Genomic DNA, 27371 nt, shown 5'->3' with positions numbered 1-27371 from the left:
AGTTCAGTGGATTGCTTGAATCATCATCTCGAATCAGCAGAGATTTCACCCTCGTAGTACCTCGTTTAAGTCCTCAACCTCGTTTAGATCTCGTTTAGATCTCGTTCAACTCGTTCATCCTGAATCTTGACTCCGCCTCAGTGTAATTGCACCTTCGTTCCATCCGTCGCAAACAAATTTTCTTTTTCCGTTCGTTTACCTACACAAATGGGATCCGAAAGTCAAAATTTAAGCAGGCAATCTCGTTCAGCTACCAGCCTTGCCTCGCGGCTCTGTTATTGGTCGTCATGGATTCCGAGGTTCATGACGTCGTTACAGTGAGAAGTGGATCGAAGCCCAGAAGGCCACACAAGAAAGCAAAGACAGGGTGTCTCGATTGCAGAAGACGGCGCGTCAAGGTTAGTGGCTCGTATGTGGCGGTGTCAATCTTGGAACTGATTGGTGCTACAGTGTACCGAGGAGAAGCCTGAATGTCGAGCTTGTCGTCGTCGTGGAGTTGAATGCGAATACCCTTCGTTTCAAGGGATAGCATTTGCATCACCAGCTACGCAACATGGCGACGAAACCTCACCCGAGTCAACTTCCTCGCAACCTCTGAGGCGGTCCCAGAGAATTGCACCTATTCCAAGTCTGGTGTCAAGTGCATATCAATCAGTTCTTGGAGTACAGCCACGCGACAGACCATCCGTCACCTATGGAGTAGAGGACATAGCTCTGCTTCACCATTGGACAGTCTCAACTAGTCTCGATGTTTACAAGAACTCGGCTTTATCGGTTATCTGTCAGGTCATATTCCCCAAGATCGCATTTAGGCATCCATTCGTGATGCAAGCTCTCCTTGGTCTGGCTGCACTGCACATCGCATATCTCGAGCCTCAAGAGAGGTTGAGGTACACAGCAGAAGCAGCAAGCTACCATAGTCAAGGCCTGCAGGGCTTCAATGAGGCTATTCCACAGTCCAGTGAGGAGATGGCTGATGCATTATTCGTCTGGTCATCTCTCAACTTTCTGTACGTATTTGCGGCGTCAGGCCGACTGGGCGAAGGCCTTTGGGATGAATCGAGCTGGGGCGGTCGCAAAGATCGCATCTTGGGGTCGGGATGGGTTCCCATGCTTCGAGGTGTCCAGACCGTACTGACACCGTATTTCTATCACCTGGCAGACGGTCAGTTGAAAGAAGCCCTAAATCTTGGGAATTGGGAGGATATGGATCCGGATCTGATAGATGATGTGAACGACATGCTCTTCTGTCAGACGAGGGAAGTCTGGAAGGATAATCCTGATGCATCGACATACGAAGAAACTTTACACGTACTTAGGAAAATCAGGATGTTCATGGCACAGTTCTCAACCATGGAGGCAGAAACCCCTGGGAATTCGGTATTCAACAGGACCTGGCAAGGAGCCTTCCTCTTTGTGCCCTTCGCGCCAGAGCGATACTTTACGCTGCTGCATCAGAGACAACCGCCGGCCCTTGTTTTATATGCTTATTACGGTGCTTTGCTGCATTTAGTCAATGATTCCTGGTTCATGGAAGGATGGGGATATGACATTGTTGGAGTGGTAGATGATCTGCTTGGCTCTTATTGGGAACGTTGGATGTCATGGCCACTGGAAGCAGTTGGTTTACGGATGGCGGACAGGTAGAGTTCAACCCGAGAGTGAGAGTATTCTAATGAATGATTTGATGATATAAATCAGAACTATTGGTATTCTAGTGTAACGCTGGCGTCTGAGTTTCTCTCGTTGTCCTGCATTATCTGTTTGAATGTCCCACTTTACTACCCTCTCAACAGGGTACCTCTTTCAGAGTCCTGCCAACATAGATGTATGATTCCGGATCGGAATGCTTCCGGTATTTTGGAGTTTAGGCAACCTCGGTGAATGCGTGCATGCTGTAGCCTTTACCAGCGCCCCTACCATCCAAAATGGCGGTAATCTCAGATGGATGGAACCAGTTGAATAAGATCATGGCGCCAGTCAATTTGGGGATGTGAGCAGTGTGATGTAGCGATTTGTAACTCGAGAGATTGCTGGTACTTCTATCATAGGCTAAATTAGGGGGGGCAATAAGTATCTTTGTACTGACGCATTTTAATTGGCTGTAACCCCCTGCCGTGACCTGGTGGGAGGTTCAACACAACTCAAGGGATACTGATTTAGGTGGTGTTTTGATGAAAATGCGTCTCGAGCTGAACTTTTCGTACCCCGCACGTACTTTTGTGATTACCTAAGGGCTGTGGGGCTCGTGGCGACTGACAGGTGGGCGCCCCCTCCAAGGGTACAATATGATTGGCTCAACATATCGTCCATGATGACAAATAATCCCCACATCATCGACCAAAAAGGCTTCCAGAATCAGTACAATGCCACTAACAATTAAGAAACGTTTACAGCAATATCATACTGTTACTATATAACGAAGCTTGCTATTCTAATTAAACAACTACAATCAGAAAATAGCTACAGCTATTTTCAGTTGGGCTATATAAGAATTTCGAGTGAGGAATCGTTATGCGTCTATGTTATTCTCAAGCTTCTTGAGAAAGGCGAAGAAATTCGTCGCTATAGCGGTAATAAGAAAAAGGCAATTGATAGGGGTGCCGCACTTTTAGCGCTTCTCATTGGCCCAAATCTCACGTGTTAGTGCACCGGTACGTACCAAATTCTGCCGCACTTTTTGCCAGTTGGCCACCAAAGCTTCGTATCGCTTAAAAGCAAATGTGTTGATTGATTGTTGTTCTTCGTACGGGGTATTCCATTCCGCAGAGTTATTTAAGCATACAGCTAGATTACTAATGCAGTTGTTTCCTGACGCCGTGAAGATCATGCCTACCCTGCGACGCTTCGACCAGTCGTCGTCAATTCGCGTCGCGTCTTCACCTTCCTTTGTCATCACACTTTCTTGGCATACAAATGTTAAGAAAGTGGCCCTGTCTACACGTAAATCCTTAACAAGTGCACAACAAACATTCCAATCTGCGCTTTGCGCAGTCGCAAGCCGCGGCGATGGCTTCGTCTTCAACGATCCCACCCGCTGCCTTGGATCCCTTCGATCTAGGGATCCACACTCCCATCAACCTGAACCGGGGAGCCCGTGCAGCCCTCTTACAGAACAGTCCGGTAGTCGTCAACGGCACTATGGGTGTTTCACCTGCTCCCGGCCGGATGGCTCAGTAGGCGGGTTTGAGCAGGTGACACCGCCCTGCAACGTCCGGCGCAGCTGAACGCCATATAACGTTAGCCACGTGTCGCACAATGGATTGAAGGTTGGGTCATTCAGAATGAGCAGCAGTAGTGAGTTGATTGATTCTATCTTCTGTGTGGGGTATTCCATCCCACAGGTTTTACTGTAAATCACCCAGCTTGATTACTAAGGGCTGTTGTTCCTGAGGCTCGTTGAGACCATGCCCGGCCTGCGACACAATGGTACAGCGAAGCCTTGATGCCGGAGATGGAGGAAGGGTCCCCACATGGCGTAATCTAACAAATGACTATGCACTCATAAAGTCACGTGCCTGCTAGTTGTTACCTCTCCGCTCGCTCGCTTGCTTTGTGCCGCAGGGTACGCAGGATCTTCACGGCCTTGGGAAACAACTGTATTAGTAATCTAGCTATATGCTTTAAGTAACTCTGCGGGATGGAATACCCCGCACGAGACAACTGAACAATCAATCAACACATTTTTGCTGCTGCTCATCACATTCGCTTTAACCCTTTTAAGCACGCTAAGTGCGATACTTTGCCTTGCACTTTCCACTTCGACCACAGTAGAGCCCTATTATGAGCCTGGCGCAGCTATCCCTTTTACTTAGCAATCCTACCTGACTCACAAGCTGCGCCTGGCTACAGGGGCCCTTTTCAGCTGCTGATGCCTCCCTTCCCCACACAATAAATCCCGCAAAGATGTTGCTGCCCAAGTTGTCAGTGATGACAATCCGTTTGTCGTCCCGACGCATCGATCCGAACAGAAGCCATCTCGCTGATACCGTCATATCGCGCAAGGCCAAGGTGCCCTCTTCAAAGTGAAGATGGCGCCTCGCTGGTTTGGGAAAGTCGAATCCAAGGCCAAAAAGCTGTTGTCTCCTTCGGCTCCTTCACCATCACCTTCGCCGACACCCTCTCAGCCTGCATCTGAACCAGCAGCTCGACCAACATCTCAGCCAACGCCTTCTCCACCCACCTCGACGGATTCCGAAACCTCACCGCTGCCGAATCTACAGGAGCGACTTTGGAACCAGGCCTACGACGAGCTCAAAGCGAGCGAGCCCAAACTGGTCGAAGCGTACGAGAAGATCCTATCAGTTGGACTTCACCGAAAGGACCCGAGCTCTGTTACTTGCGAATCAACCGAAAATGAAATAGAGGGTGCTCGTGAGACAAGATGCCGCCAAATGCAGCAGTTGGTCCGGGATGGACTAGACCGGACGCAGAAAGCAGCGTCCATCAAGCGAGGAATCGACGAAGGCTTGCAAGCAGTGCAAGCGGTGAGGGGGATAGTAGATAAGGCGATACAGGCCGCACCGGAAGCCGCCATCGCCTGGGTTGGCGTCTGCCTTGGACTAGAGGTGTGTGATCCGCTTTCCTAACCGAAGAGAACGGTGGATGATCGCCCTCTAACAGTTGCTAGATCCTTTCGAACCCCGTCACCGAGGCACGCTGCAATCGCAATGGCATCGCCTACGTCCTGTCGAGAATGGAGTGGTACTGGAACCTGGTGTCTCTACTCCTCGACGAGAATAAGGCAGAGCAATCTTCTGCGGGACTGCGAGTCTAACTGGAGAAGCACGTCGTGCAGCTATACGAGAAACTTCTCTCATATCAAGTGAAAAGCATCTGCCTTTACCACCGTAACTGGGCTGCCGTGGTCTTGAGGGACGTGTTCCGACTAGATGACTGGGCTGGCCAGCTCGACGACATCCAGAAAGCCGAGGCTGCTGTTGGAACCGACTCGGGTCAATACAACAATGAACAGAGCAAGATCTATCTCCGGAAACTCACCGACACCGCAAGCGCTCTAGAGATGAATCTCCAAGACATCCATTCGGCCATCCAGGATCAAACACGACAGCAAGAGAAGAGATATCAAGACGCCAAGTACGAGAAATGTATGCAGGATCTGCACGTGACTGACCCACGCGAGGATAAGAAGCGAATCCAAGTCACGAAGGGTGGCCTGCTCAGGGACTCTTATCGCTGGATTCTTGACCACGCTAAATTCCAGCAATTTCGCGACGATCCGCAGAGCCGGCTGCTCTGGATCAAGGGTGACCCTGGCAAAGGCAAGACCATGCTCCTGTGCGGCATCATTGACGAGCTAGAGGAGGGATCCAATTGTTTTCTTTCCTATTTCTTCTGCCAGGCCACTGAGACTCAACTAAGCAATGCGTCATCTGTGCTGCGTGGCCTCACCTATCTCCTCATCATCCAGCAACCATCGCTCATCTCGTACCTCCGGTCCAAGCACGATGTTACAGGCGAGAAACTCTTCCAGGGCATAAATGTCTGGGTGTCTCTGGTCGAGATACTCACAGACATGCTGAAGGACCCGACTTTGAAAGATGTAATCTTAGTCGTCGACGCCCTTGACGAGTGCATTACCGATCGACCCCAGCTTCTTGATTTCATCATCCAATCGTCGTCCAGTCCTTCATCTCGCGTCAAGTGGATCATATCCAGTCGCAACTGGCCAGACATTGAGGATAAACTTGACAGTGCGAAGCAGAAGGTCAGGTTGCCCCTCGAGTTGAACAAGGACTCAATCTCCAAGGCTGTTGATATGTACATTGGATACAAGGTGGATCGATTGGCATGCCATAAGAAATACGACAAGGAAACAAGGGACGCTGTCGAGGATTACTTAACCTCCAATGCCGACGGCACGTTTCTCTGGGTAGCCTTGGTCTGTCAAGCGCTCGCAGATCCCAAGGTCCGAAAACGGCATGCGCTCAACACGTTAAAGTCATTCCCTCCGGGACTTGATTCACTCTATGACCGAATGATAGGGTATATCGGTGATTCGAAGGATGCGGACCTTTGCAAGGAAGTCCTGGCCATCGCTTCGGTCGTATACCGACCTATAACCTTGGACGAGTTGAAGGTTCTTATTGAGTCGCTCGAGGACCTCGACCAGGACGACTTGGAAGAAATCATCAGATCCTGCGGTTCTTTTCTGACTCTTCGAGAAGGTGTCATCTACTTTGTGCATCAATCAGCCAAGGATTTCCTGCTGAACAAGGCATCCGACCAAATCCTACCCTCTGGCGCCGCACATCAGCACCATGCTATCTTCGTGAGGTCGCTGGAGGCTCTCTCAGAGACTCTCGAACGTGATGTTTACGAACTGGGCGTCCCAGGACTTCCCATCGACCAGGTCTCGTCGCCCAACCCTGACCCATTGGCTTCGATACGATATTCTTGCGTCTTCTGGGTAGACCATCTCGATGACTCGGAATCCCTGGTGAAGATGAGGGACAAGAACCTACAGGACGCGGTGACTGTCCATGACTTCCTTCGAAAGAAGTATCTGTATTGGTTAGAATCTCTCAGTTTGTTACGCAGTATATCAGAGGGGGTCACAGCAGTGCAGAAGCTCGAAGCTTTAGTAGTAGTGAGTTGTTATAAAGGTACGTATAAACTGGACGGTCTGACATGTTAGCAGAAAACCAAGGAAGCGCAACAATTAACGGAACTACTTCGCGACGCGCGCCGCTTTATTCTTTCTCACAAGCGGGCCATGGAGATTGCTCCATTACAGGTCTATGCATCAGCACTCGTGTTTAGTCCCACCCGCAGCCTAATCAGAGAGCTCTTCGAAAAAGATGAGCCGAACTGGATTACGCTGAAGCCGAGCGTGGAATCAGACTGGAATGCATGCCTGCAGACGCTCGAGGGCCATCACAGTTCGGTGACCTCGGTGGCCTTCTCAGCGGATGGCCAGCAGGTCGTCTCGGGCTCGGGCGATAAGACGGTCAAGATCTGGGATACGGCAACGGGCGCGTGTGTGCAGACGCTTGAGGGCCATAATAATTCGGTAAACTCAGTAGCCTTCTCAGCGGATAGCCAGCAGGTCGCGTCAGGCTCGAATGATGAGACGGTTAAGATCTGGGATGTGGCAACCGGTACGTGCGTGCAGACGCTCAGGGTTGGCCGGGTGATTACCCATCTTTTATTCGATCTAAGGACAAACTCTCTTCTCTCTACCGATATTGGACTTCTGAATCTGGATCTCCCGGTTCTACCGCCTGCCATCGATAATGGGTCGACTGACGCAATTTTACGGAGTGTTCGCCACTCTGGCTGGGGTATAAGCACCGACAGTGTATGGATTGTAAGAGATGGAAAGGGGATGCTTTGGCTACCTCCCGAGTATCGAGTGATGAAATCGGCTGTGGTGGGACCAACGGTCGCTATCGGCTGTCGTTCAGGTCGTGTACTCGTGATGAAGTTCTCTTAGAGTGGAGGCAGGCCTAATGACCTCTGGGTTACAAGCAGCCCTTTTCCGGCTCTCAGTGATCCACATACCATCCAGGACCACCTAACGCATAACCCCACCTAATGCATAACCAAAATTTCGCTCCTCCCATACAAAATCCAAATTTTGATGTCCACAAAGACAGGCCCGATTCTCAATTAATAAATGAGGCTTTGGAGAAAGTTTCTAGAAAATTGCTCAAATTTTACTGTTCGCGTGGTTTTTTGACCTCCCGACCGCTGCGTGTGCGCTGGCAGTGCTTTGCTACGACCATAAAGTCATCACTTTCGTCCTCTGACCTGACACCCACCTCAATCACCGACTCGACCTCCTCGTCCACATCCACCTCTATTTCTACCTCCTTTGAGCCAAGAAGAACTTCTCCAGCCGTTAGAGCCTCCGCCACAGCCATGAATCGTCGGTTCGGGTTCGGTACCGTCTTTCTTTTCTTCCCTCGCTGCACCTGGGCCATCTGCTCCTCGAGGCCAGTAATCCGCGCATTCTGAACGGCCACCTTCATTTCTAAAGCTTCCAACCCCTTTGCAATCTTACTGTACTTCTGCCTGGTCGGGCGACTACGGTGTTTGGCCAAATCTCTCACCTGGCGGCTCGTTTTCGGCGTATCATCTGAGTGCAACTGAGGTGGGCTCGGCGTCTTGAACCGTTCCACCACTTTTTCTTTGTCCGGTTGAATTTCAGGATGTGTTAGAGCCTTATGACGATTTATAGGCCAATTTCCAGTAAATCTCCAGCCGGATAAGATAATCTGCTTCCTCATGCCCGCCTCTCTGGCTTTCGCGTATGCCCGAATAAAGTTGACTTTGTCAACCGGCGCAGAATCGGTCAAACTAGCCAGTTTTTGGAGTTCTTTCCGATACGCTCCTTTGATGACATTAAAAATTCCATTGTCTAACGGTTGTAAACCATGGGAACAATGTGCTGGTAGGTAACAGCAGTAGACGTTGTTCAGAAAGCACGTAGCCATCCACTCATCCTGAATGCTCGTCAGCGATCTTATAGCGGGAGACTTTGCGGTGAAAACCCCGAAAGATTCACCTGTGCATGGCTTCCGTGACCGTCAAGGATAATGAGTCTCGCATCCGATGCATCACGAGGCTCTGTTTGAGGTAGATAGACGTCTTTCAACCACTCGAGAGCTATATGGTTGTCGGTCCAGCCGTTCGGTGATGTGATGTAGTGCCAGTCCGCTATCAATTCGAATTCGTTAAGAAACCACTGCTTCTGTAGCTCCTTTCCTTTAAAGATAATTCCCGGTTTCAAAGCACGGCCAGTTGCAGTGACAGCCTCAATAAACGAGGTCCAAGTGCGCGACTGAACGCCTTTTAACATCGCCTTCTTCTTCGGGTCAGAGCTCCCGATTACGAGGCTGTCCAAGCCTCATGGACAACAAATTAGTTATGGCCTATGGAAACCCATAGAGTACCTATAGAAGACTTACCGAAACCCGCCATTATGCCGCCCTCGTCCACATTAATCGTGTTCTCAGGCTTGATCCAGCCGTATTCCGTCTCCCGAATATCGAAGTACCAATTGACCGCCTTCGGAGTAAATCCGTCAAATCTGGCGGCTTCCTGGCGTTTCCCAAGCTTGGTAGATAGTTGTAGGTGACGCTTGACGAACCTGGTGGTCCAGTGCTTGCCCAGAGGCTTGTTATCGCCTTGTTGTTTGAGGATGGCCTCGACACAGGCACGGAGCTGGCTGTGCGAGAGAGCATAGCCCAAAGACTCTTGTCGCAACACCCAACGAATGAAGGTCTCCTCCTGGGTCTTAGAAATACGCTGGTGGGCCTGGATACGTTCATTCCTGCTCGCTTGACCAGAAAGTCGACCAGAAAGGGTCGACTGAGGCACTCCACGTTTCTGGGACGCCTCATTCTGTGAGAGGCCTCTGTCAGTGATATCTAATATAGCCTCAGCTACGTCATCTTCGGTATAGTTACGACGAGCCATTGCGGAGGGAGTTCCGTCGAGTAAATTAGGTGAAAACTCGGCTTGAGTAGATGGAGTCGCATAGGGTACATGAGGTGAAATGCAAAAGAATTCAAAGGGCTATGGAACCAGGTCACGAGGCGGAACGGGGAAATTTTAAACCGACATGAAAATTCTACGAAAAAAGCAATATAGTACAGGTCTTACACTGCAAGTATCTTCATTCCTGGCCGAATACGGTGTAATTGAAAATTTGGATTTTCTATGGACGGAGCGAAATTTTGGTTATCCATTAGGTGGGGTTATCCATTAGGTGGTCCTGGATGGTACCTCCGTTGCCCCATCTTCCGAGCTTTTCAACTGGGCTTTGATAGCGGAGCACTGGGAGGCGCCGGAGAAATTTTCCGATGCATCTGTCATTGCGTCCAAAAGAAACACGACGCACGAAATGGGCACTTTGACTTCGTGGCTAGATGTACCAGAGCTGACGAATGCGTCAGGCGTTGGCCACTACACAACTACTTTCACCTGGCCTCCTGCATCTGGACAGGCAGATGGAGCATATCTATCTCTTCCTCCTATTGATAATGCTCTACTACTGCGTATCAACGACAAGGACGTGCTCCTGCTTGATCACGCTCGGCCGATAGCTGACATGACACAATTTCTCATAGAAGGTGAGAACAGAGTCCAGATCATTGTGCCTACAACCATGTGGAACTATATCAGAACGGTTGCTTCAGACATTATGTCATCAGCCGCCCCAAATGTACCATATGTGATGGACAAGGAAATGGGCATCCCTATGCCTGGTAGGGTGAGCAACGGGTTGCTTGGGCCTGTGGTTGTTATTCCTATTATCTCTGTAGTAGTTTAAATAATCAGGGTGTAGTAGATGAATTAAATATAGGGAAGTTTGAAGAGACTTTATAATAAAATCGGTTTATCTACCTTGAGATATATGTCTCGAAGCTATAAACCGGACCTGAGTTACTTGGGTTAGGAATACCGGTATATCATAGCGTTAAAGAGTCCAGATACACCAAGTCTAGTAAGCCTTCAACTCTCCTTAGGCCACTAAGAAAAGGCAGTACTAGCAATGTCTTATCTTCCACTCGTAGAATATTTTGCTCCACATCGATAATGCTAGCATCAATAGAGTTCGAGCCGCCAGCACCCATTGTGGTTTAACCTTCTTCATAAGGTGAATAAGCAGATGCTCCGCTTCCGCCTCCTCTCAAACCTTCACTACTTCCGCTGGAGGACCCTCTAATATTCGACGGGCTGATGCTTCGGCTCCGGCGTTGCCGACCTTGCCATTAAACCACACGGCCTTGGTATTTGTCGTTGTTCCCATAGTAGTCCGACTGCCTCCTTCTGCCCCTGCGACTTTGAGCCGACTACGGAGACACGATCACACTTCCCATGCTACTCAGCCGCAAGAAAACTGCCCTTTATACAACTTGTAACATGGGATGACAGAGTCGCCCCGGGGATCAAGATGAGCCCGCACGAGCCTAATCGCAGACCAAACTAGGTACGCAAGAACTCGATTCTGTTCCTATGGCTGAGTTGCCACTGAGTTGTTGCTGAGCTTAGTGCTTCTTATATACAACAGAAGAATGCATTCCACAAGGCTATCGATAAAGGCATGGAACTAAGCAGGAGAAAGGCAGCTTAGGGAGATAAACTTTATTGATACTCGAATAAATAGAGGTTATTACAAATTCAGGCAGAATCTTCGCTTTCTAGCCCTTGGCTGTCTGACATGGTGCGTTAAGAGAAAGAAAACTGAAGATGAAGACAGCTCCTAGTTTAATTCCCTGGGCCATCTCCCATCATCTCATGTGCCAGGTCAAATCAAGACTGGAGCGCTGTGATTTCAAAGTCTACGGCCTGAAAGGTGTTGCCTGTAGGAGGGTTGCTGGCCGAGGTCATAGCAAGAAAGATCCCGTCGTCCCTTCCCAGAAAGGTTTGGAACTGTGAGAAGGTGGCCCCAGGGATAGGTGCACAAGTTTGGAATGGACGACCAGTGCATTCCCCAGCTTGCGCGGAGGATTCGAGCCTTCTGTCTGGCGTTTGCTCGCAAGTGATGAAGCTGTATTTGGTCAAGTTGAGGGAGACGAGAGAGCAAAGCAAGACGAAGTTGGGCACCCTATCGCTTCCATAGCCCACGCACAAGACGTTTCCGCCGCTTTCTCTCACATAGTTGGTGATGGGGTCGATAGAAAAGGCCAGACGCCCTGCTGAAAACTGAAGCTGCCCTCCCATCCGTTATCCAACTTCTTGTTTACCCGTGAGATATTTGCCGTCTACTTGAGAGCCGCTGGCGAGTATACCAAAGGTAGCAATAGGTTCGACATCCGAGTCGCTCGTTGTGGTTGTGGCACTCATAGTTGTGGACACGGATAGCTCGGAGCTGATTGAGTCGGTGGTGGTGTCGTCTTCGGAAGTAGACGTGACAGTGCTTGTAGACAAATGGACAGAGCTGGTGGTTGTCATGTCAATCTCAGTGCTCCTAGCCGTAGCTATAGTGGAGGTGGCAGACTCGATAGATGCGGTGCCTAGATCACCGTTCAGATATTGTAATCCCAATTAGTCATAATAGACCTCACTTACTCGAGTCACTCGAAGTACGAGGTTTACATTGACTAGCGACCACGGAGTTTGCCGCAAGACCAATGGGAAAGCAAAGACTGAACCGCATATTAACAACAATAACAATAACAATAACTATAGTGAGTGACAGGAACCAAAGCCGATGAGAAAAGTTGAACAAGGCAGGGGCGAAATCGTGGTGAGTTCGACTGTCTCTTTAAATGTTGTAGCTGCGCAGGCAAAGGGTAAAGGGGACTGAACTGGACTAGGAACCAGAGGAGATTGCAGCTGATAACCAGCCCACGTTTTCATCTGGTTCTGACTGGCTCTGGGCTGTCACTGCCATCTTCGTTCTGTCTTTCGTAAGCTCTTGTCCTTACCCCACCCCCCCCGATTCAATGAAACAGTGACTGACTATTGATCTCTTTATAACTTGTTCTTGTAGTTCTATGCTTCATCGCCCACGAAAGCAAGCGTTTCTTCCATTAACTCTTCACCGTCGTCCTTCTCGCTGGCTGCGTCTATTACTACGCTGAAGCTGCTGATCTTGGGTGGACATCTGTCCCTCTGCATCGTAACAGCGAGACAACGTACCAGCTGTTTTACGTCAAGTATATCTACTGGACCGTGTCGTTCCCCTCTCTGGCTCTCGCTCTGGGCCTTCTCGCCAACGTGTCTTGGACTACAATCATCTGCAACATCGGCAATTTGAGATCCAGTGGCGTCCACTTGAGAAGGCTGAAAGATCAATAATCATCTAAAAACGTGGAGATCAGCACACGACTAACGACGCCACCTTCAATCATCAGCAGTCAATGCCCTAATAGACTAGTCACACTAAAGTGTTCTTTCCCGGGGACTCCTGAATAGAGGACAAAGTATACCGCTGCTAAACTTGTAAATACTTCACCGGCGCTGCTATTTTAACGATGATAATGCTCTTCTGCTGTTCTCTATCGCATGTTTACCCATAGGAATAGCTTTGTACTGCTTATGTATCAATAAGACTTTAACAAAATGATTCATGAAACTCTGCTTATATTAGCCAACGTCGCATACTATACCGATATGTAACTTATGTCTTTGATCTGAATTTCGATGAATCAGTCGACTACAGCCCCTAAGTACTCGGTGGCAAGTGGCAATACCGACTTCTCAAAACACGTCACTTTACTCGAGGCAGTCTTGTAATGTCTCATAAGGGACTCGAAATATATCTAGCCAAGCTGCGGACGCATGGTTAACCAAGGAGACAACTGTGGCGCCGGCCCAGCTCGTCCCCAACGCTCCCGAAATGGTTCCTTGTGATCTGGAACTATTAACCAGGCTGTAGCTCCGACGGTAGCACCCCAGGTGTAGCCGGCTGCACTGTAGCAAGCCATAACGACACCAGCGCAACTAGCTTGGCAAACGCCGTATGCGACAGGCTCCGCGGAGACAGTCGTCAAGAGGATGGCTAGGGTGGCGACAGCGGACAAGAGCTTCATTTTTGAGGATATTGTCTTAATGTTATCTCTTCTGACATGCGACCTAGGTTCCTAAATTACCCCAAGAGATAAGATGAACTGGGCTTTTCTTTATGAATGGAGCTTGAAGCTAACGCTGTTGCCATGACCAGTCAGACGACGGTCCTGTGAAATATATGACCGGTATGCGATCAATGATGCTACCAGCCTCAGCAGTAAGAGCAGAGTCGTTCATTGGCCGCATCATAGGCCAGACCTGTATGCTGACGTACATAACCCTACAGACCGCTCGACCCCGCGCTGGCAAACGTTTTCCACTGTTCAAATTGCTCGACTTCGCTCTGAAACCGACGATCTCGAACTGTCCATCTTTTTGTTTGATTTCGAAGACTGCGCCAGACCCGGCCGGATTTCACAATTAAGAAGAAAATAAGTAGGGTAGTTGAGAAAAAACATCGCATCCCTGGTATAGCAAAGAGAAGTGATGACAGTCACAAGCTGCTTCAATTTACTCACTTCCATCTCCAACCCTCACCAAAACTTGCCCCATAGCTTATGTATCTTGAGCTTTAGCAATGAGAGAGTCAGAATGTATGTTTCACCATAAGGGAGGCGCCGTGCTTATCCATTCTACGAGCTGTCACGAGTCTATTGAGTGGTCAGGTCAGAGACTTTCAATACACGCACACACGCCGACCGAAAGCACAGCCATTACAGTTAAGAATTCTAAGAAGAAAGAGAAAGAAAGAACGAAACGCTGAGCAATACCAGAACTTGAGGCTAGATGCCTCACCTGAGGGTCTCACTGCTTTTTTCCCCGAGGATCGAGAACATGCCGATATTATCAATGAGGATATCCCTGTCATCGAAGAGCCGGCCGCTATGCCCGTCGGCGACGGCCCTGCATTGAACGAAATGGTCACCATAGCCCAGAATATACACTTTGGAGAGAATCCTTGTGATGCACCTGGGGAAGTATGCTATCGAATGCTAGTTTCCGCATCCCATCTAGTGCTAGCTTCTCCGGTCTTTCAAGCAATGGTTGAAGGTCCATACGCGGAAAGCTCAACCGATCACCGTGGGAACTATCGATTTGCTACTCATGGATGGAATCAGGAAGCTCTTGTTATCGTTCTTGATATTATACATGGACATCACCGGAGCGTACCAAAATTACTTGATCTGGAGATGCTCGCAAAAGTGGCTGTCATCGTCGACTATTATAAGTGCCACGAAATTGTCGAGGTTTTTGCTGAAAGATGGTTGAAATCACTTCAGAAGGGTCGTACAGACCATTACGGCAAAGCCTCCATGCTGTGGCTACTAATATCATGGGTATTTTCGTGTCCAGAGATATTCGAACGCATGGCTGGGCTCGCGTTGAAACATAGCACTAGGCTCATCTTGGCAGAGAATATACCGGTTCCGGAAGAAATTCTGGGTAAGACTGGGAGCTATATGTCAAGGTTTTACCTAACAAGGAACTTATAGATCGGATTGATCAAGAGCGTCAGGGTGCTCTGAGCGAGATATTTACAACACTATACGGCCTACTTGATACTCTGTAGCACAGTGCAGACTGCTCTTACGAGTGTTCATGCATGTTACTGGGAAATTTAACGAAGGAATTGGGGGAAAATGGTATCCTCAAACCGCCGATCGAATCACCTTTCGAAGGTCATAGTATTGTATCGGTCAAGAAGATGATCAGTAGCTTTTCTTCCGTTAATTGGTACCCAGGGTCGAGCTCCGGGAGATATTATGACGGATATCATTCTTCTCACTCCTGTAGCATTGTGCAGAAGATGAGGCCGACCCTGGAAAGGGTGGAAAAGGAATTGCCTTGCCTCAGGTTGAAAGATTTCGGACTTTTGACAGGGCATTAGTGCCTTCATGGCTTGAAATCCAACAGTACGAAAGAAAAAGGCTGAAAAAGGATATCAAAGTTACACTTGGCGAAGGAAGTAACTCGAGTTATGAAGCTTCTTACGAGAGGGAAAGATAACCTATCTGCCAAATTCGTGTGATAGCAAGTGAATCGTTACACGAGCCGAGTTTACTCGGAAGACTTCGGATAATTCTTCGACTCTTTAAGTATTCATGTTAGACTAATACTGAAGGGTAGGCAATGTTCATAGACGGAGTCTTTCTGAGTTTCTTCATCAGTGATTAGTGATAATCTACGATAGTTGGAGGGGTCCGGGTTGACATCTATGTTCAGATAGAAGGGGAAATCAGATTTTGACGCACCACGTCTCAGCCACACCGATGCACGAAGTAAACGGTATACTAGAGTATAGGAAGAGACTTTTTCAATTGATTCCTTCCAATAAGTTGCATTTTACTCATTTGAAGTAATCTGTATCGGCCAAAAAGACGATCGCAAAGACTGTATAGGGTAAGTAACTGGTAAACCGATCGGAGACTGTTTAAAGTGTACGGCCATCTCTGCTGCTTCTTCGCGAGCCAATGAAAGCAAGCACCAATTAAAAATTCAGCGAACGAATCAGTTGATTCAAGTCTCTACGGGCTGCTTTGTCGACTTTGTGGATTTCCCCGAGATGTCGAGATACGCGATCCTTGTCTGCCGTTATAGCATAGCCACATTGCTTACAGATGATAGCAGGCTCGGGCTAGAGTTGGACGTAGAGCCTTGCGTAAGTAGAATACTCGTCGTCTGGCATCGTTGTCAATCAGTTGATATAGAAGCACTACCTAGGAAGGGAGAATACGGATGAGCCAGTGGTGGTGCCGTGGTCAATTGGTTTCTACAGGGATGACACGGGCCAGGGCGACGGGAAACGCGACGCGGCGCATTTTGACCAAGAATACTTGAGTAGAAAAGTTACAATTAAGACAACGGGGCTAGGTATCTGTTTTTTAACTTGAATGAACCTGTGTGCTATCTATCTAGTCTCGAATATGTCCAGCACCGTCGCTCGATAGGTTTCAAGCTGCGAAAGATCAGTCTGTCCAACAGTATACTGTCCCTCAGCTCTTCTCGCTTCCATGATAACCCTCCCCGTCTTCCTCTTCACCAGCGCCCTAGCACTCTGATATATGCCCTGTCCAGGCAAAGCGACCAACCCTGCAGCACCAGAAGACATCTTGGTTCCCAGGTTCAGCAGCCCAATACCAACACCTTTAGCAGCGCCTGAAGCGCCCTCCTTCTTAGCCCCTCGGACAGGCTCCATCACTATGCCTCCGATTCCTTCAACGATACCGTGTGCAAAGTTCTTTCCTGCTGCAATACCACCGGATTTCCAATCTGTCACTGCACCTGGGTTATACACTTCACCTCCGTAGAGTTTTGGCGCATTGCGCATGCCTTCTGTGATGGCATATGGGAGGTCGAGGAGGACGCCCTTGGAGGAGTGCTTGAAGAAGCCACTAATGCCAGATGCAGAGGCCTTCATAGCAACGAGAACGCCATGTTGAGGTTTCTTGGTGTTATTGGTCTGGGGGTGAGGGAGTTCCAAGCCTGCTGGTCGTCCAAAGATGTCTTCCTCAGACTCTCGCTTGGAACTGGTGCCAGAGTGGGTTTCGGTCTCTCGACTGCTGGCCCTACCGCTGCCCGGGGTAACTGGGCAGAATGCTTGGATTGGCTTGACGACGATGTCAGCAGCTGATTTGGTCATGCCCCAACCTGTTGAGGCGAGAGTAGAGAGTGTGGCTGTCACGGGGTCCCAACGTCGGTTCTCGATGTGAACAGGTTGTGATTGATACCTAGCACAGGGTTAGCAAACCTTATACAAGGGGCTTTGATGACACTTACGGCTTTAGGTTATTCCACGAAATCTTTCCGGCCTCCACCAATATCTCTATAGCAATCTTAGATAGTTTGACGTGTTTCCCCTTCCACTCATATGACCAGACTGCAGCCAGATTAGGTAGCACATCACAGCGCATCTTTTCTAGAGGCAAGTTGGCATGGAAAGAGGCCACTGCGCGTCTAACCCCTGCTTCACTAGACATTTTATTGGCGATTTGACGAGCAGCAGCAGATGCTTCGGGCGTCAGACAGAATCTTATAGCATCGGCGAGGTTCTGGCAGTTGAGACTTTTAAATGGGATGGGAGCTGGACCAGCACCACCTGCGTGGACCATATTTCCCCAAAATGGTTGACTGGACGATGACAATTAGTTTCTGAAGCTGCTGTTGGTGTTGGAAATACGCACTCTCCAAAGAACGGCACAATAGCTGTGGGCTTTGCGTTGAGTAACCCGCAAGCAGTTGTTCCAGCTCCTCCATGATGTACGACTGCAGTGATATGTTGAAATAACCACTCGTGAGGGCAATCGCCGAGGAAAAGCACCTGGTCGTCTCCAATTGAATCTCCTCCAAGTTTACTCCAGCCCCGTGAAACAATGGCCCTGGTGCCGGTAGCGCGCACAGCTTCCATGATTGTCGCGGTGAGCTTCTCGGGGTCGTCGATAACGATGCTGCCAAAACCTATATATACTGGAGGTGGGCCACTGGAGAGGAACTGGTGGAGTGCGTCGTTGGGTTTATAAGATGGTACTTCGCGAAAGAAGAAACCACAAACATCTATAAAAAAAGGTTAGATAAGAGATATATTAGGCATCAAGGAGTCAATCCATACCAATATTCTCAGGCCAATCTGCTGGTTTAGGGACCAAAGCTGGCGACCAGCAATATGTAACTGGAACTCCCAGTGTCTCGGTCAAACAAGGACCCTCACTAAACGGGATCGGCTCCAGGTCTATCGTATTTCGCCATGTGTTAATAATATCCCCAAGACTATCACTTATTAATATGCCATTCATTAGTTCAATCCGCTGATAACTTACCCTTGCCATGTCATCCACTCCACCAACGAATAAGACACATAGTTCGCCGCGCTCGCAGACATATCACTGCCATTAGCCCTGAGGTTTGCAAGTGGGTGGCAGAACTCCCGAGTACTGGTCCAAGGCATCGTGAACATGAGATGCAGCGGAACACCCAGGGCTTGTGCACAATGAATATGAGCAAAGCTTGGCGGGTTTGCAATAATTGCATCTGCCACGAATGACTGACCCGTTAACTCATCGGGTTCAATGCAAGACTTCCAGCACTTATGCAGCATCTCGTCAACCATCTTGCGTTTTCTTTGGATCTCACCTCCACGCAGTGTCTTCATGCTAGGGAAGAGACCAGGATTCTTAACCATATACGCCATCAGCCTTTGTAACAAATATTAGCAAAACCATAGCCGTAAGATTGTTTGAGTTCACTCACTCAGAAGGATCACCACCGATGGAGAAAAATTCAAGACCAGACTCTCGCACGAACTTGTGGAATTGGCCGTGTGTGGCAAGTCGCACTCGATGACCGTGGCGCTGTAATTCTGTCCCGAGGGCAATGAATGGCTGAACATCTCCTCGACTGCCGACAACCTGAATAACAATGTTGAGGCGGATGCTTCTTTCGCTTGTCTCTGAGTATTCTGGCGGGCTGCTTGGGCGTTGTTCATATGAGAACGGGGGCTTCTCAGTGGGAACTAATCGCGAAAGTCGTCGAGCTATCCTTGAACTGAGATCAATGTCAATGCGACCATCGTCTGTTACTAAGTTAGTTCTGCTGATAAAAATGTTTAAACTTGAGTTCTTACCTCGGGCGGTTGTGGTTGCTTCCAATTCCGCCAATGCCTCGTATTGTGGTGGACCATCTGGCGTTTGAACAGCATTCTCGCCATTTGCCACCATTTCAAAGTACCTGGTCTGGCGATTAAGTTGATCATCCATTGAGGGGGACATTCTGTGTATCCCACAACGCTAATAAATATCTGCACAGAATGTGAGTCAAGGTTTTCAGAATCTCTATCATAGCGGCAGGTATTTTCTCTAAGTATCTGCTGCGCTCAATCTACGTACGGGTTTTGAAGGCTATTGCGGTGGGCCAAATATTCTTGTATTCTGACCCAGACCCAGAATTCCCAAAGAAGGTGCATGGGCCACAAAAAATGGTAATAAGTGCCGTTACCGGTGGTTATTGGTACAGTAGGCCTTCTAGGATAGAAACTGGCATAGGGAAGATGATCCTGAGATGGGGGATGAAATAACAACTCAAAGGTTCTCGTAAACCCCCTTCTCTTTGACTGTGGCTTAGAGATGCTTGGCGCCATCAGAGTTGATGGTATGCATCTACATTCGATCCCGACCACGAAATCCTAAAATAGTTCGACGCAATGCTTCCCGTACATATGCAGCTAAGAGAGAGCTCTATCTCGTGTTTATCGAAGATTTCCATGGTGGGGTATCGGATTCGTACTAATGCGAACCAATCATGAAAGACCCGAGTCATTTGGCTCGAATTTAGGTCTTGACCCTGGTTAGCCATCTGCGCCTTCATTGGAGCTGCTCCGCACAGCCCCATTATTCAGGGATTCGGCTTCGGATAAAAGCACCTCGTTCCCCAAACGCGAGAGGCAAGTGTCGCATTCCTCGTTCGCTCGTTCACTGACGGCTTCTGCCTACTCTTCGTCATCATGACTCGGCGCAGAAAACATACGAAATCTCGCACCGGATGTTCGGAATGCAAACGTCGCAAAGTGAAGGTACGTAAGGCTCGTTACATTGGGATCCGACAAAGCCAAACTCCTAGAGGAGCCTTTATGCAGATGCGAGGCTGAACGTCGTTTCTTTTCCGCAGTGTGACGAATCGCATCCTGTCTGTTTTAACTGCATACGATATGGAGCTACTTGCAGTCTCGAATCAGCCCCTCAACCAAACAACCCGGGCTCGGTCCACACACCTGCAACCCACCCGTCGTGTTTTCGGGTCGAGGGCTCATATTTCCGTAATAACAATGCTGCCGCATGGGAAAGCACTATCCCTAACCTGAGCCGCCGCTCTCGCAGCAAGACCCCGTCTCTGCTGAACCCCGACCCATGGAGTCGCGACGCCGAGCTGATGCACCACTGGTGCACTGTAACAGCTGACACCTTGGCTGTCGGCCCCGACTTACGTTATGTGTGGCGCGCTGTCATGCCTCGAGAGGGTTACCAGAACCGCTTCGTCATGCACGGTGTACTCGCCCTCTCGGCGATGCATAAGGCGTACCTGGCCCCCAGCCAAGCCGATACGTACCTTGACCTCTCTGCCCATCACCAAGTTCTGGGCTCTGAGGGTTTCCGGGCCCTCCTCGGAAACGTCACGAGCGAGAATTGGAGGCCGGTGTTTTGTTTCGCTGGTGTGCTTGTCGCGTACATCATGTGCCTGCCCGTCCGGTCGCCGAATAGGCATCTCCAGACACCGATTCTGAGCTTGCTTGATCTCATCTCGTGCATGGCTGGCGTTCAGACGTCCATCAAGCCTTTTCTATCATTGGTGACCTCGTCCGAGTTTTGCCCTACGGTTCGAGGGTTAGAAGAAGCAATTAGCGATAGCTCCGAAGGGTGAGTGGCCACTGGTATTCCAGTCATTGTCCGTAAGCTCACTAATCGCCTATTACCGTTGAAGAAAGCCGTTCCCCAGTCTAGAGCACTCCCTGCTCCCAGTGGACACATTCGACGCACTCTCCAACCTACGATTATTCTTTGAGGCCGAACTGGCTCCAGGAAACCAGAAGCCGTACCTCGCCGCCGTCAAAAAGCTCGAGACGGCTGCAAGACTTGTCGCCCGCGCTGGCCTAGACACCGAGGTTGGGACAACACTCTTCTGGGTTTCCGAAGTGCATGAGTCCATCATCTCCGACACGCGAGCATTCGAGTATCCGGCACTGGCACTGATGGCGCATTTTGCCGTATTCATGGCGGCTCTAGAGAAAACATTTTGGTATGCGAGGGGATGGGCCAAGGGTGTTGTCCGCGATGTCAACAATCAGCTCTCTAACCAGCCCAGGCTGGTTCAGGTGTTGAAATGGCCCGAACAGAAGGTCTGGGAGCTTGCTTTGTAATATTTGATAGAACTTGATGTGGTGTAATTGGGTCTGAGAGTATGAATACGTATACTAAACTCATAACTTAAAATCAGTTGTGACTCTCCCTCGGAAATACTCAACTTATTGCTCCATTGAGTCAGCAACAGCCGACAGGAAGGCGACTAAACGCTTGACTCTACCCATGAACAATCTTTTCTTTCATTGCAGTTGCGAAGAAGTCGCTTCAAGTACCAGAAAACCCAACCCCGAGCCGTCAGAGTGGCGCAGAGACACTCCCATAGGCGTTGCTCAATCTCTATCGACACGCAATGGCCTAGACCAGCGGCGGCCCCTCGTCGTGGTCGCCGGGCAATTTCAATCTGACCTTGTTACTTTCCATTCAGTCATTCTCGATAACGACGCCTTGTCTCCTGTCGAGTTGGCACGTACTCATTATGCAAGTGCCAGAAGATCCCGAGCCATGCGTCAGGGATTTGGCGCTTACTCTTATGGCGAGCGTCTCTCTATCACGGACCTACATGATTCCGCCGAAGGCAATCCAGAAGTGCTATTTTTGAGCCTGACGCGTAATATCTTAAGGCTGCGCGACTCTAAGCAAGTCTAGTCCTGTTGTTGGCGCAATGAGTGTGGGGAAAACTAGCCCGTAGCGAATCAAATGGCTCGTCTTCGTAGTATGCCTCGGTATTTGCTGTCCGAGAAAGCCGAACTAAGTTTCTGTGTCCGAGAAAACTCGCTTTTAGACTCACTGGCCAGGACTGGGATCGTTAGCACAGACATACGGTATATTAACTCGTCCGCACCGCACCTCAATATCATGTCTTCCCTCAGTCGAGCAGCACCTTATCATTCTTTTGTATTTCATTCTCATTCAAAATGATTCCGAGACTATCGGCCACTCTATTGGCCACCGTCGTCTCGGTATGCATAGTCGAGGCGTCCACTGTATCATCATCACTCGCTCATTCCTACCAAGACGACAACTCCAAGGCCATTCTTGGAAACACCGATAGTGTTACGCTCACATCTAACGGCAAGACTCCTGGAATCTTAATCATTGATTATCACCAGAATGTCGATGGGTTCCCAACATTTGAGGTGGTGAAGACCAAGGGCAACACGTCGGTTTTTGAACTCACTTATGGTGAGACCAAAGCGGCTGTCAATCAGTACATGGTGAGATTTAAGTCTAACACACTCTTCTTCGCCTGAGACTAACATTCAGATAGGGTGATGGCCCAATGTCTTTTGCCGCCGCGATGGACAACTATCGCATCAACCGTCACAACATCACCGGGCCGTCTGTCATTTCTCAACGTCTTATCCAAGGAGGCTTCCGCTACCAGAAACTGAACCTCTCATCTGCCGGAACTCTCGTCCTCAAGAACATTGGCGTTAAACCAACCACAGACACCACTCCCCTTGACAAATTGGCAGCTTATTTCGAGTGTTCTGATAAAGACTTGACCAGAATCTGGAGAACTGGTGCAAGGACAGTTCAGCTGACCGAGATCCCAAAAAATTCTCTTCCTGACTTTTGGAACATTACCAAGGAGGGTGCTTTGGTCGAAAGCTCAGCACCTCAGATTCTCGCCCAAGCTGAGTCGCTCACGGATTACAAGCTCCAGTTTCAGGTAAAGCCTTTGACTGGCCAGTTTGGCTTCCTGGTCCTGGGTGACTCGCTCAATACGGGCATATACATCTCGTGCAATCTCCTTGACGGTACCGTATCGGTTCATGTTGGATCAACCAACCTCGACAAAGTCATCAAGACAACCAAACTCTCCACGCGTCTCCCGATCAACAAATGGCTTACAGTAGCCGCCACTGTCAACTCAACCCAAATTCAGGTCTCTTTCAACGGCAAAGCTGGGCTCGACTTTACTCAGGCCGAGAAGTTTGCTGGATCAGTCGGTCTTGGCGCGGATTACCCTCATGCCGCTGTATTCCGAAACTTGAACCTCACGACACTTACTGGTGGCGATATTTACAGTGCATCTCTTAAGGACGATTCATTCTTGGACGACTTTCTCATGGGCACCAACCCTGCAGACACTATCGTTGATGGGTCCAGACGAGATCGAATTGCTTATTCTGGAGATCTTGACATTGCACTCGCCGCGTCATTTGCAAGCACCTATGCTCGATCCTTTGTCGAAGGAACTATCGATCTGCTTGGATCCTTCCAAACCACCTCTGGCTTTTTTATCCCTACAGCAAAGATTCAACAACCCCCTCTCGCCTCCCCCCTACCTTTCAACATGACCGGTCTCATCGGATACTCGTTCAACATCATGACAGCCATGGCATACAACTACGAGATGACGGGTGACGTTGCCTTTGCCAAAAAGTGGGCACCAGCTGTTATTTCGATGCTTGACTGGGTACACTCTCAGTCTCGAGGTGGTCTCTTCTCTCTGTCTGATGAGTCTTTTGGCGGTGACTGGAACTACTATGACCCTCCCCAATCTGGAATTGTCACCAAATTCAACGCTGTCTACGCATATGCTCTTGCACAGTGCATCCCGATGCTCGATGCTGCTGGCAAAGACGTGTCGGTATACTCGAAGCAACTGAAAACTCTACGTACGGCGATGAACGACAAGCTCTGGGATGAGTCAATGGGCGCTTATGTCTTGTCAGAGAAACATCGGGACGGGTTCGCTCAAGATGCAAACGCCATTGCTATTCTTGCCGGCGTTCCCAGTGGCAAAGCCTCATCCAGCAGAATTCTTTCCACCATGAAGAAGGAATTGATGCTACCTGCTGGACCTCTGGCCTTCTCCAACTCGACATCTGCTGCTGGTTTCGCTCGCAAGATAAGCCCATATGCCAGCACTTACCACTTGCGAGCTGCTTTCCAGTCAAACAACACAGAGATAGCAAAGTCTCTTCTCAAGACACTGTGGGCGCCCATGGCTGATCCCAAGCATACAAACTACACCAACTGCTTCTGGGAGACTCTCAATCCAGAGGGAACTCCTGGTCTCGCTCTTGGCACCTCACTGTGTCATGGATGGGGAGCTGGTCCTACAGCTGAGCTGATTCGCCATGTGCTTGGTATTCAGCCTGTAGAAGCTGGTTTCAGGAAGTGGACAGTGGTGCCACAGACTCTTGGTCTAAAGTGGGCAAAGGGAAAGCAGCCTACTCCTCACGGCGATATCAGCGTTGAATGGAAGTTTGACAACAAGCTCCTCCATATGGAGGTTCGGGGACCGCGAAAGGGGTCGCAAGGAACTGTGTTCTTTCCCCAACCTCTGTTGACTCCTTTGTCCAAGACTGTTATCACGGTCAATGGCAAGATCATTGACGAACCCAGTTTCAAGGTGCAGCCTAATGAGAAGCTCATCATTGAACAGAGGAAGCGATAATTCCACGTGTAAGACAAGTTCTTTAGATAGCTGATTTTCTTTCTACTTTTCCTCTTTTATCACTGTATTTATATAACATAGGCCAATAGCCAATTGTGGAGGAGTATCTGGCTATTACTTCATCTGGATTGTTCCTTTCTGTGTCGCGGACGATGCCTTCGATGCTTACTCTTCCTGCCTTTCCCGGGGCGCTCGTTGCCACTAGGATCACATAATTGTATGTGCAGTACCGATCTAATTAACTCCTCAGACAGTGCTAATTTTAACATAAAAAAAAGAGCGTAAGCAAATTCAGCGGAGATGACCCTCGACCTGGGCATTGAATGAGGACTGAAAAACGTTGTGAAATGTAAAGAGAGGCGAACCCGCGTAACCAGAGCATTGAGCAGCAAGGATACTCCGTACCTGACAATAACGCGCATCGTCCCGGCAGCGCCTAAGCGTAATCGAACGTCCCACCCACTAGGCTGACGAGCCCCTCAACAAGGGCTGGTCAGGAATATTGTTTCTCGCAAGGCTGACTCGGAAACTTAGCGATAACAAGGGAGCGGAGGCCGAGTGGGCCGGCATTGGAATTTGATCCCGACGAACTTGACTGCCTCATTGCGCCCAAGGCCCAGATTGATTTGCATGATCTGGTAGCTGACCTTGCATAGTAGCGTCCGACACTGATGATAGCCGGCTCCCCGCTGTTACGGATACCCGGCTCGCATTCGTATCTGTTTCCGATATCAGTAGTTCCCCCACTTCCACAGACTCTTAAGCCCCTCCTCTCACTAAGTAAAAATGGAGGCTCTATTCTTGCTCCTGTGCTACTATCCTTACCGCATGCTGGCCAACTCCGCGGCTCATAGATAAGTATTGTGTAGAATCAAGGGCATACCGAAGCTATGCAGCTCTTGCGAGCGTCTCTGCGGAGCAAATCCGACGCCTGGGCCGGCTGGCATTGCTTGGATCAGTAGATACAAATGCCCGAACGACTCGCTTGGAATCTTCTCCCATTAAAGCCTGACTGATGGCAGGCTGCAACGCATACGAGATCTAAGGCAGATGAACTGGTCGTAAATGTTCGGACTCGCTTTCTATACGACTGTGGGGATGGGACCTGGCCGCCCCTGAAAACGACCGCCGGTCAAAGAACCTTTAAAATGGTTTGGAAAGCTGGGTGATCTATGGGTTTTTCGTGCACTTTTTGTTTTCCCATCTAGTTGTCCCTTGCTACCCCCTCCGGCGAGACCATATTCAGAAATCCTTCCCTAGCTCATTATGGATCGTCGAGCTGTCTCTATAGACCCCGAATCACGTACATTCGAGTTTAAGCCCTACAGATACACGCCCTCTTTGGTTGCCGCCGTCGTTAGCGTCGTCGTCTTCGCAACTCTCACAGCCCTCCACACATGGCGTGTGCATAAATTTCAAGCCTTTTACTTCGCAGCCTTCACAATCGGTGGTCTCTGTACGCATTTGCTCCCTTTGCGCCTCTGTCTTGATCGTGGGCTGACGTCGGCTGGCTTTTAGTTCAAACGGTTGGCTATGGCGGGAGGCTATGGTCGCACTTTGATCCAGAAGCTCTCGGTGGCTTCATAATTCAAGAAATTCTTATCCTCGTTGCGCCAGCTCTCTACGCTGCTTCCATCTATATGGTCCTCGGTCGCCTCCTCCGGTCCCTCCGGGCCGAGCACCACTCCTTCATTCCCGTCAAGTGGATGACCAAGATCTTCGTCATTGGCGATATTGTCTCTTTCACTTTACAAGCCGGTGGCGGTGGCATCCAGTCGGCTGGATCGCTCAAACTATACGAAATAGGCGAGAAGGTCATCATCGTTGGCCTGTTTGTGCAAATTGCCGTTTTCGGTTTCTTTATGGTCACCTCTCTGATCTGCCACGGTAGACTCGCCGGTGCGCTGGCTCCTGCCGCGGATCAGGAGATTATACCGTGGAGACGCCATCTTTATGTCCTTTATACCACAAGCATCATCATTCTTATCCGAAGCGTCTTCCGCGTCATTGAATACGTTCAGGGCAATGGCGGGTACCTCATCTCTCACGAGATCTTCCTCTACATCTTCGACGCTTGTTTAATGGCAGCTGTCATGCTCATATTTTTCGTTTGGTACATTGGGGATCTCGAGCCCAAGGAGACTCACAAGAGGCGGTTGACCGTGGAGTCTGACATTGGTTTGACAGGATTGGATCAGGTCGAACTGAATGGTGTTCGGATATGACGGAATGGGCCACATTACAATACTTTTTTTCTTATTTTGTATGAACTATATATTTGGTTTAAAGGCTGGGGCCGTTGGCTGTGGCGAGGACATGGGCAAGCTAGGTTTACCGCAGAATGAACCACGGCATTGGGGTGATAGTATGTCGTTGATCTCGACACGACTGGTGCAGAATAGAATAATGTGGCGGAATATCTCGAATCTAGTTCATCTTAAGCTCGTGTTAGGACGAGGTGCCTTTTAGCCATCGTCGGAGAGTTGTCCGGGGCACTTGTAGAGGTCAGCGATTAATTTGATACTTAGATTTGGGTCTTAATGTTGTTTATATTGCGCAGTAGTGCTAGGTGAAAATATATTTTGTGAAACTTGATTGTTGTTTTTGAGATGAGAGTTCTTCTTGGGTTT

The 27371-nt window shown here is 49.3% G+C and overlaps 10 protein-coding genes across 10 annotated transcripts; 8 read left to right on the top strand and 2 right to left on the bottom strand.

Annotated features, from left to right (window-relative positions):
- On the top strand, positions 1–1681 carry FOBCDRAFT_227453 (uncharacterized protein). Its single transcript, XM_031192458.3, has 2 exons — positions 1–398; positions 451–1681. Exons 1-2 carry the CDS (start codon positions 288–290, stop codon positions 1645–1647), a joined length of 1308 nt encoding a protein of 435 aa, XP_031031304.2. The 5' UTR covers positions 1–287; the 3' UTR covers positions 1648–1681.
- A 2350-nt stretch (positions 1682–4031) lies between these two features.
- Positions 4032–6783, top strand: FOBCDRAFT_251721 (NACHT domain-containing protein; the record flags this gene model as incomplete). Its single annotated transcript, XM_059610961.1, has 4 exons — positions 4032–4568; positions 4631–4717; positions 4787–6626; positions 6662–6783. The coding sequence occupies 4 exons, from the start codon at positions 4032–4034 to the stop codon at positions 6781–6783; spliced, it is 2586 nt and encodes an 861-aa protein (XP_059467483.1).
- An 82-nt stretch (positions 6784–6865) lies between these two features.
- On the top strand, positions 6866–7141 carry FOBCDRAFT_120195 (WD40-repeat-containing domain protein; the record flags this gene model as incomplete). The annotated part of the gene is made up of 1 exon (XM_059607743.1): positions 6866–7141. A coding segment is annotated over one exon (276 nt), but the record flags the coding sequence as incomplete, so codon positions are not given.
- A 2730-nt stretch (positions 7142–9871) lies between these two features.
- Positions 9872–10300, top strand: FOBCDRAFT_321289 (uncharacterized protein; the record flags this gene model as incomplete). Its single annotated transcript, XM_054705475.1, has 1 exon — positions 9872–10300. The coding sequence occupies one exon, from the start codon at positions 9872–9874 to the stop codon at positions 10298–10300; it is 429 nt and encodes a 142-aa protein (XP_054561450.1).
- A 983-nt stretch (positions 10301–11283) lies between these two features.
- On the bottom strand, positions 11284–12130 carry FOBCDRAFT_203979 (uncharacterized protein; the record flags this gene model as incomplete). Its single annotated transcript, XM_059609095.1, has 3 exons — positions 11284–11666; positions 11718–11987; positions 12043–12130. The coding sequence occupies 3 exons, from the start codon at positions 12128–12130 to the stop codon at positions 11284–11286; spliced, it is 741 nt and encodes a 246-aa protein (XP_059465312.1).
- Positions 12131–14062: 1932 nt separating this feature from the next.
- On the top strand, positions 14063–15171 carry FOBCDRAFT_203978 (uncharacterized protein; the record flags this gene model as incomplete). The annotated part of the gene is made up of 3 exons (XM_059609094.1): positions 14063–14078; positions 14125–14928; positions 15056–15171. 3 exons carry the CDS (start codon positions 14063–14065, stop codon positions 15169–15171), a joined length of 936 nt encoding a protein of 311 aa, XP_059465311.1.
- A 1181-nt stretch (positions 15172–16352) lies between these two features.
- Positions 16353–19661, bottom strand: FOBCDRAFT_262581 (uncharacterized protein). The gene is made up of 8 exons (XM_054705472.2): positions 19365–19661; positions 19103–19276; positions 18730–19051; positions 18300–18674; positions 18092–18249; positions 17667–18036; positions 17263–17613; positions 16353–17213 (listed from the first exon to the last, which is right to left on the bottom strand). The coding sequence occupies exons 2-8, from the start codon at positions 19245–19247 to the stop codon at positions 16394–16396; spliced, it is 2541 nt and encodes an 846-aa protein (XP_054561447.2). The 5' UTR covers positions 19248–19276; positions 19365–19661; the 3' UTR covers positions 16353–16393.
- A 268-nt stretch (positions 19662–19929) lies between these two features.
- Positions 19930–21977, top strand: FOBCDRAFT_262580 (uncharacterized protein; the record flags this gene model as incomplete). Its single annotated transcript, XM_059611301.1, has 4 exons — positions 19930–20047; positions 20143–20888; positions 20953–21267; positions 21581–21977. Exons 1-4 carry the CDS (start codon positions 19979–19981, stop codon positions 21975–21977), a joined length of 1527 nt encoding a protein of 508 aa, XP_059465310.1. The 5' UTR covers positions 19930–19978.
- A 179-nt stretch (positions 21978–22156) lies between these two features.
- FOBCDRAFT_251718 (Six-hairpin glycosidase-like protein) lies at positions 22157–25117 on the top strand. The gene is made up of 2 exons (XM_054705470.2): positions 22157–22546; positions 22600–25117. Exons 1-2 carry the CDS (start codon positions 22247–22249, stop codon positions 24739–24741), a joined length of 2442 nt encoding a protein of 813 aa, XP_054561445.1. The 5' UTR covers positions 22157–22246; the 3' UTR covers positions 24742–25117.
- A 684-nt stretch (positions 25118–25801) lies between these two features.
- FOBCDRAFT_227438 (RTA1 protein) lies at positions 25802–27276 on the top strand. Its single transcript, XM_054705469.2, has 2 exons — positions 25802–26197; positions 26260–27276. The coding sequence occupies exons 1-2, from the start codon at positions 26008–26010 to the stop codon at positions 26964–26966; spliced, it is 897 nt and encodes a 298-aa protein (XP_054561444.1). The 5' UTR covers positions 25802–26007; the 3' UTR covers positions 26967–27276.
- Positions 27277–27371: the final 95 nt, after the last annotated feature.

This window comes from Fusarium oxysporum, chromosome VII, assembly GCF_013085055.1.
Source record: "Fusarium oxysporum Fo47 chromosome VII, complete sequence".
Classification (NCBI taxonomy): Eukaryota; Fungi; Ascomycota; class Sordariomycetes; order Hypocreales; family Nectriaceae; genus Fusarium; species Fusarium oxysporum.
This window is presented reverse-complemented; position numbering and strand designations above follow the sequence as displayed.

Bases quoted from the DNA above. Each gene is read 5' to 3' on its own strand.
- FOBCDRAFT_227453 (XM_031192458.3), top strand. From the start codon at position 288: ATGGATTCCGAGGTTCATGACGTCGTTACAGTGAGAAGTGGATCGAAG. The intron at 399-450 runs GTTAGTGGCTCG...TTGGTGCTACAG, and splicing joins GCAGAAGACGGCGCGTCAAG to TGTACCGAGGAGAAGCCTGA.
- FOBCDRAFT_262581 (XM_054705472.2), bottom strand. From the start codon at position 19,247: ATGTCCCCCTCAATGGATGATCAACTTAATCGCCAGACCAGGTACTTT. The intron at 19,052-19,102 runs GTAAGAACTCAA...ACTTAGTAACAG, and splicing joins AGCAACCACAACCGCCCGAG to ACGATGGTCGCATTGACATT. The intron at 18,250-18,299 runs GTAAGTTATCAG...AATAAGTGATAG, and splicing joins GAGTGGATGACATGGCAAGG to TCTTGGGGATATTATTAACA.
- FOBCDRAFT_251718 (XM_054705470.2), top strand. From the start codon at position 22,247: ATGATTCCGAGACTATCGGCCACTCTATTGGCCACCGTCGTCTCGGTA. The intron at 22,547-22,599 runs GTGAGATTTAAG...ACATTCAGATAG, and splicing joins CGGCTGTCAATCAGTACATG to GGTGATGGCCCAATGTCTTT.
- FOBCDRAFT_227438 (XM_054705469.2), top strand. From the start codon at position 26,008: ATGGATCGTCGAGCTGTCTCTATAGACCCCGAATCACGTACATTCGAG. The intron at 26,198-26,259 runs GTACGCATTTGC...GCTGGCTTTTAG, and splicing joins CTTCACAATCGGTGGTCTCT to TTCAAACGGTTGGCTATGGC.